Genomic DNA, 9,137 nt, shown 5'->3' with positions numbered 1-9,137 from the left:
GAGGTATGGCATTTGTGAAACTTTGTGGTTGAGGCTTCTCCTTAAGGATTTGGGGGTTCATCTCAAGGATCCTATTACTTTGTATTGTGATAACAAAGTTGCACGTGATATTGCTCATAATCCTGTTCAGCATGATCGTACTAAACATGTGGAGGTTGACAGGTTCTTTATCAAAGAGAAGCTGGACAACAACATTATTGAGTTGCCACCGGTTCGGTCTGAAGAACAACTTGCAGATATTCTCACACATGGAGTGTCATGCAAAAAATACTTGAGTTTTTTGGACAGGTTGGGCATGTGTGATATCTATGCACCAACTTGAGGGGGAGTGTTAATATATATCCTTATTTATCCTATATATTCATGTTAATATATATCCTTATTTAAGGATAATATATTGTTTCCTAGTATATAAGATCTTTGCTTTATCATAATATTGGGGCTCTATATATTCATGAGCTGTGTAACCAGAATTGATAAGATTATCATAATAAGAATTATCTTCTTCTTGATCCTATATTTGTGAGGAACCTCATGAGTGGTAGAAGTAGAAGTGTCACGACGACATATACAAGAAAGGAAGTCATGTTGTTGATTCCCTCCATCAAGGATTCATTTGGTGAGATATGAGGTTGCATCTTCGAAAAAACACCGCCATTGGGATCAATAGACCTTAAGCTCAATCTACCGAAAGAAAAAGTCAGTAATACATAGCCAGTATTGATTTCAACGTTATATTGTTTCACATGAGCCTTCATTTTTCTATTCAAAAAAGAAGTACAAATGAAGATTAAGTTACGAACTGACCTTAAAAAAAAATTGTACATTCTAGAGGGTAATGCTAATAATGTACTACTTAAAAAACAATAATTAAAAGCAATTCAAGCACCCAGCATATGAGGAGTAAAAGCAAAAATAATTACAAATAATCTAAAGCTAAAGTCTGAAAAGAAAGAAGAAAAAACTGTACAAGATGAGCATAAATAAAAGCCTAGTTTTCTAATGTATAGAAAACACTAATAGCAAGTTTGAATAACTAAAAGTTTATAGAATCTAAGTGAAAAGATCCCTAACAATTGACAACAAGGTACCCACAAAACCTTGACTATAAAAAGCAAATTAGCAACTTAACAGAGAAAAGCAGAATCCGAGTCAGTGTTCCAAATTTTGAGACTGAAATAGTAAATAACAAGCAACTTCCTGGACGATATTCTTTTCATGATTGGTCAAGAATCCTTATGTTTTATATACTAATTGAAATACTAAAGTGTCATGCTAGTGGACTTTAAAAAATCGAGGGTATAACAACCACGCCCAATAATTCGTTCAGCAATCTGTATGGACTAAACCCCAATATAATTCCGAGAGCACTAACTTAAAAGTGAGACTCGATCAAGAAATATATCAAAGAGCTTTAACTCTTTCTCAATACAATTAGAAAATCAAACATATAGAATCTGTGAGCCTCGTTGATATGAGAAATACTTGAACGGTACCAAAGACCAATGCCCAAGTGTCAATCAAGTTATATCCAACAAACAAGGTCGGATTTATCAACTGTGATTGAACTACGCACAACCTGTGATATTTCAATTATATAAACAAATATAATGCGGAAAAGAAATAACACAGACACCAGAAATTTTGTTTACAAGGAAACTGCAAATGCAGAAAAACCTCGGGACTTAGTCCAGGTTTGAACACCACGTTGTATACGCCGCTACAGACTCTAGCCTACTACAAGTTAACTTCGGACTGGAATATAGTTGATACCTAACCAAGTCTCGCACCGATTAAGGTACAGTCGCGTTCCTTACGCCTCTCGAACCACGCCGTATTTTGCGCACTTGATTCCCTTAACTGATCTCACCCACAACTAAGAGTTGCTACGACCCAAAGTCGAAGACTTATAATCAAATATGTCTCCCACAGATATGTATATTCTTGGTTTCGTTTCGGTCTTAAGATAAATCAAGGTGAACATGAAACTCAACTAATAATCCGGTCTTATTCTCCCGAAGAGCAGCCTAGAAATATTAGTTACCTCGTAATAACCTAACTGATTAACATAAGAAATTATTGCAGAATCCGAAGTGTCTGAGACGAAGAACTGTTGTGATTACTTTTTATGTCTTACCTATCGGAGACGCATCTCAAGTAAATCTTAGAGAAGATAAAACTCAATACGATATAACAAGTAAGATCAGATTACACAACTACAGAGAAAATAGTTGGACCTGGCTTCACGAATCCCAAATGAAGTCTTTAAGTCGTTAACCTAATAATGGTTTTGGAAAACTTAGGTTAAAGGAGAATCGACTCTAGTTTGCAACTAGGACACACGGAATGTCGGTATTAGGTTTCCCAGATGCTAGAGTTCTCCCTTATATATTCTTTCAAATCAGGGTTGTTCACAATCAAAGCTAAGATAACTTAGTAACAAAGCATTCAATATTCGTTGTTAGATGAACTCCTGATTTAAGATTCAAGCTAAGTCTGCTTAGAAATTAAGCAATCAATCTCCACCGTTAGATGGTATTAGCTTGATACACACAAATTAAATATACTTATATTTATATATGGACGAACCGTACCCAAACGTGTATACCTTGTTGGCTCAATAATAGTTAACCGAAGTTAGCCATATTAACACTTGTAACTTAGCCATATTCATCTAACACTTCTAGATCAAATATGATGATCAATCAATCATGATAGATAATCAAATGAATCTAAATGTGTTCCAAGAGAGTTTTTCAAATGTTCATCATCTTATAGATATATGTATATGAACCACTTGAAGCGAAATCGGTTTGGTTTGTAACTGTACAAAGTACATATACAATAACCAATTTATGAACATAATGCCACGGTTTGTAAAACTAGTTCACATACCCTTTTTTTTTCTAAATCATGTAAATTTTATTACTCAAAATGAAACCAAAGTTATACAAAAGAGGCTAAAGAGCCATAAGCTAAACATCTTTACAATTCAAAGGAGATCAAGAGCTAAATCTAAAATATACTCCTTGTTCACTTTCAAGTCCTCCCAGAAGTTCTGGTTTTTCCTCATAGTACAAGACAGTACCCCTTGAAAGTAGCACACCTTTCTTTGCCATTTGGTCAGCAGAGAAATTTATTTCTCTGTATGAGTGTCTGAAAGTTATTGTGGTAATGTGTGTCCTAACATTCTTCCATCTGTTCACAACAATCCATGGTATATTACCACTCATGAAGGCCTGCAAAACTGCATTTGAATCCAAACTGAAACACACCTCTGTATAGTGTTTCCTAACTGCCCACTCACCTGCAATCACCAATGCCATTACCTCTGCCAGATAGTTAGTTGCAAGTCCCAGTCCACCAGATGCTGCTCCCACACATTTACCAACTTCATCTCTTGCCACAAAGCCAAAACCAGCATTCCCTGGATTTCCTTTAGATGCACCATCACAACATATTAATATTTGATTTCTTGAGGGGAGTTTGAATTAACATTGCTTCACCTGTGTACTTTGAGTTTTCACTCCAGTTATTCCAAAATATAGCAAGATGTTTAAATCATACATTCCCCCCATTTAGTTCTCTTGATTCTAACTCCATATTCCCCTGTAAATCTTATAATTCTCTGTTTGAACTTAATGGTATTTGGCTTTTCACCCTCATATATCACTCTGTTTCTTGTATGTCATATATAGCTCTGTCATGGTATTAAAAGCACAGTTATACCATATTGCTTTTATAGCTCCACTCTTCCCTTTAGCCACCTGTAGTACCTCTTCAAAAGACACTGGATCCACACATTGAAATAATCTTCCCAGCCAATGCCATATTTGAACACTAAACTCACACTGCCATAAGATATATTCCATTGTGTCTTGACTATTACCACATAAGTAGCATTTTGAGATAGTCAAAAAACCTTTTTTTCTTGATGTTTCTTCAGTAGCACAAGAACCTCTCAGAATCTTCCACAAATTAGTTGAAGTATATGGATGAATGCATGGATCCCAAACCTTTCTTGCCCAATGAGGTATTGGGTATTTCTTCCTTATCATCTGAACAACACTTGAGACAGAAAAATTACCTTGAAGATCAGCTTCCCAAACTAATATGTCCTTCCCATGAGCTATGACTGGAAGTTCACTCCTATCAAAGAATGTGTACATATGTTCTGGTATCTGCCACCTACCATTCATAAGAAATTCATGAACTTTTAAGTCCTTATTCTGTAAAACAAATGGATCATTAGCATATCTATCAATTAGTGCATAATCTTTTATCCACTTATCATTCCACACAGATATTTGCTTCCCATCATCAGCTACTAACCACCTGCTTCCTTCCTTAACTTCAGGAATCACCCATTTAATACCTGGCCATATGGATGGTTGTTTATAAGTTGTAATCCATTCATTTTTATTATTCTTATATTTGTCTCTCATGAATTGTGTCCATTCTACATCATCTGTCTCAATCTTCCACAGTAATTTCATTATCAATGCTTTATTCATTATCTCCAATCTTCTGAGTCCCAGTCCTCCTTCTGAAATTGGTGAGTTTACTTCATCCCATCTGACAATTACAAGTTTTTTAACTACAGGGTCTCCTGACCACAAGAAATTCCTTATAATCTTCTCACACTCCTTTATAACTGACTTTGGCCATTTATACACTGACATGATTTATATTGGCATGCTACAAAGCACATATTTTACCAAAATTAGGCAGAGAATGCAAGTAACTTTCCCATCCATCCTGCAAGCATTTGTTGCATCATTTCCACCATCCCCCAAACCTGAAAAGATTTTACTCTACCAGGATTTAAGATTACTCCCAAATACTTATCTGGGAATTCAGATAAATCCATGTGCAAGTAATTTGTAATTTCATTTCTCATTGTATCAGATACACCACCAACAAAGCACTTACTTTTAATTTTATTCACCACCTGGCAAGATGAGCTTTGATACTTCCCCAACATACTCATCAAATTATCCAGAGTTCTTTTGTGTCCATTACAGAAGATGAAGATATCATCTGCAAACATCAGGTGAGATGGTTGACACCCTCTTCTATTTACCATAGCTTGTATTCTTCCATCCTGCACCATACTTGCTATATTTCTACTTAGAACTTCTTCAACTAGAATAAAAAGTATAGGGGATAGGGGATCACCTTGTCTGAGTCCCCTACCTACTCAAAAAAATCCACATGGACCACCATTCACAAGCACTGAGATCTTTGCAGATTCAAAAAGTTTCCTCAACCAGTTGATTCCACATTCTGAGAAGCCAAATCTTCTAAGCACTTCAAATAAAAAATTCCAACTCAATGAATCATAAGCTTGAGTAATGTCTAGCTTCATACCTACATTTCCTCCTCTTCTTTTTATATTAAGCTCATTTATCATTTTAGAAGCTACAACAATTTTGTCTTGTGTATTCCTGCCTTTAACAAAAGCTCCCTGTTGCATAGAAATCATCTTCTCAATCATTGTACTCAGCCTAGTGGTAATGATTCTTGTAATAATTTTGAAGTTAAAATTTGCCAGACCCATTGGTCTGAACTGCTCAGCCTTTTTAGCACCTTGTGTTTTGGGTAGAAGAAACAAAAAATTGGAATTCATCCCTTTAGATATAAATACATGTCTCCATCAAAATTGTATAGCCTCAACCAAATCATCTCTCACTATTTCCCATGCATATCTGTAAAAACTTCCTGGAAAACCATCATGACCAGGAGCACTGTTTGCATCCATTACAAAAACAACTTCTTTAATCTCCATAGAAGAGGGAACAACATCCAAGAAAATATTATCATCTTGAGTTAAAATTATTGGAATTGTATCAAGTATCACATTAGACATACTCACTTCTTTGTGTTTAAACTTCATTGTAAAATGCTTAACCAGAATATCTGCAATTGCAGCTTATTCAGTCACTAAATTGCCATTTTCATCCTCAAGCTCAGTGATGTTATTTTGAGCTTTTCTTATTATTATATTTGCATGGAAGAAAGCAGTGTTAGCTCCACCTTCCTTCACCCATTTAACTCTAGATTTTTCTCTCATTAACTCATTATATTGTTGTGCAACTACTTCATGTTTGCCTCTAGCTGTGACTAACTTATTGAGTAATTCAATATTTTCAGGGTCATTATCTGACTGTAAACAAGCAGACGAAACCTCTTGCTCTGTGGAAATCACCTTTAGTCTTAAGTCACCAAAAACTTCCTAATTCCATTTTCTAAGCACTTGCTTTAACCTTTTTAGCTTGAACAAAAAAGAAAATGCTGGGTTACCTGATACTTCTTCACCCCAAGATTCTCTAATTAACTCCAAAAATGTTGGATGAGAAGACCATACTGGTTGATACCTAAAAGGAGCATTTACTGGTTTTGATATAGATATAGCTGCACCAAATAAAGCACCATGATCATAGGTACCTCTTACACCAACTTTGTAATTCCAACCTTCAAATTTTTCCAGCCATTCTAAATTAAAGAAAGCTCTATCCAAATCACATGATATTCTTTTTTTCCACATCTATTATTGCACCTAGAGAATTTTATTCCTGATTTTGGAGCTTGTATTAAATTATAAGTCTCAACACACTCTCTGAAATCTTGCATTGAAACTCTCAAAGGTCTTCTTCCTCCTACTTTTTCAGAAATACTCAAAACAACATTAGAATCTCCAATGACCAGCCATGGAAACTTCATCTCACTGATTCTAACCAATTCTTCCCATAATTCTCTTTTATCCACTGTAATACATGCAGCATGAATTCCAGTTACCAGCATATCTCCCACCTTAACTGCAATAGCTTGTCTTGTAGTAGAAATCACCATAGGTTTTGATATAGAAGAATTCCAGAATAACCATAAATTTCCTTTTGCATTATCACTAGAATTATGAATTAACATCTGACTAATACCAGGAAGTCTAAGTTTAATACCTTTTCCAGATACACCAATTTTAGGTTCAACCACCCACAATAAAGAAAGACTAAAGTTTTTAACTAAATTTTTTAGTTTATCTTTGGCTTGAATTCTTTTCAAGCCTATGATATTCCAATAAAGTACTCTCATTGGCAATGAGTTAACTAAGAAGTACAAATAATTCCCCCACCAACACCTGTTTTAACTGAATTACTTGCTTGCTTTCTAGTTGTAACATTAGGAGCACCTTTAGCTATTTTACCCTTAGCAGGTTTACTAATTACTTTTGAAAAATTATTTTGTTTTTCAGCAACCTCAACTAAGGCTTGAAACTTACTTGGAGAAGCAACATTTTTGACTAAAGTAGGACTGTTATTTCTGTTGGTGCAAAAATTAATCACTCCAACAATCTTCGAGATGCGTGTGAGATGATCCAATCGCTACCGTTGATGATAAATCTCCAAAGAATTGTTGAGAAGAGGAGGGGGTACCTGCAAAAACACTCTGATGCTAAAGTCAAAGGATGTTATATGCAAGTGTGTTGTGGTGAAAAGAATAGAATTCCGTACCTTTTGAGTTGAGATTTAGCCTCTATATATAGGCAGAAAGTAGATGTAGCTTTAGGGTTTCATAGTTATCCAAATAACTTTCCCCATCTGTATAAATCCCAAATAACAACCAGATTCATGATAAAATTTGTTATTCTACCTAATACTTATCATAATCCTTATTTATCTTAAATAATTATTATCTTGAATAATAATTATAACCTCTTAAGATAATTATCCTCTTTCTTGTTAGGATTTTGCAATTATCTTAAATAATATGGATAATATCTATAATAATTATCCCATGGAAATCTTAACCTCTTTTTATTAGGATCTTATTATCCATGGACTTTTGGGCTTCAATAATAAGCCAAGTGGGATCCCATAATAAATCGAATTGGGCTTCCATAATAAGCCAAGTGGATTTCCATAATAAACCCACCGGTTTCCTTAATAAACCAAATCCAGGCTTCCATAATAAGCCTTGTGGATTTCCATAACAAACCCACCGGTTTCTATAATAAACCGACCGGATTCCATAATAAACTGGATTTAAGCTTCCATTATAAGCCTCGTGTGATACGCACGTACACCATTTGAATAGGGTACAAACATCGCCCCCTCTTAAGAAGATTAAGGCTACATGCGAGGGCGTTATGTATATGATTGTATGAATGTATCATGGCACAGTCTAATGCATGTCCAGCATGACTTTTCCTATAAAATATACACATGCTAACTCATAATCTCAAAGAACGTAATACATACCTGAAATTCTTCTTCTTAAGTATGCAGCTTGTCAAGTTCATATTCGTCCAAAGTTGGCTTCATATGGGATTCCAAAAGTCGTTTGGTGTTACATCCCCGCGTAATGAACCCATAAAATCCAAATTACATAGCCCATCTAAACATGCAGCCCATACACGTTGGTTTATGTCCCTAGTTCGTGCCTTCGCTTTTCTTTTGGACCGGACCGAGACAGCACTAGCCACTGATTTCTCAGGTCTCGTGTAATGATGCTTGTTCTTTGCCGCGTACATCCTCTTTCGTTTCTTCTCCTTTACAGGAACGAAATCCTGTCGTTCACGCCACTGCATATTGAGAGTCCGACTCTGTGTAAAACTATGGAGTCGAATCCTTGCGAAACGAATAAACTAGTTCCAATTGATCTCAACCCTTGTTTGGCTATGAATACTCAAGCTCAGTTATTCTACGCGGTGTTCTCATATCCGGCAGAAGTTCAATCCCTGTGAAGATTAAGAGTTTGATTTCCCTTAAAATTTCGATCTCATAAAACTCTTGAGATCGATTACTTGCCTACCACTGTTCCTTTCCAATATAAATGTGAACGAATAATCGTGGAACAACACATCTACAGTCGTTGCTTCAACCTTAAGTCCTTCGTACGGTGAGTGCCACTTTGCTCCTTCCTCTTGGTATACTGGTATTCTGACTAGCCTGGTTAACTAACTCTCTTTATCTTGGTTTTCCTCACAATAGTATTGTCCTTTCAAGAGCTGGTAGAGAATTAAGTATGAACCTTAGTTCTTTCTCTCGTTTCTCTTTACGACGTCCTCCATATCAAAGATGATTAATTAACCATCACTTGATTATGTTCTTAATGCAGCACTACCATCTTCTGAAGAA

The 9,137-nt window shown here is 35.6% G+C and overlaps 1 protein-coding gene across 1 annotated transcript; it reads right to left on the bottom strand.

Moving 5' to 3' along the window:
* Positions 1-5,200: 5,200 nt before the first annotated feature.
* On the bottom strand, positions 5,201-5,629 carry LOC113279446. Its single transcript, XM_026528140.1, has one exon. It carries the CDS (start codon positions 5,627-5,629, stop codon positions 5,201-5,203), a length of 429 nt encoding a protein of 142 aa, XP_026383925.1.
* Between the last annotated feature and the right edge of the window lie 3,508 nt (positions 5,630-9,137).

This window comes from Papaver somniferum, chromosome 5 (assembly GCF_003573695.1).
Source record: "Papaver somniferum cultivar HN1 chromosome 5, ASM357369v1, whole genome shotgun sequence".
Taxonomy (NCBI): Eukaryota; Viridiplantae; Streptophyta; class Magnoliopsida; order Ranunculales; family Papaveraceae; genus Papaver; species Papaver somniferum.
Note: the sequence above shows the minus strand (reverse complement) of the source record. Positions and strands in the feature narration are given on the sequence as shown.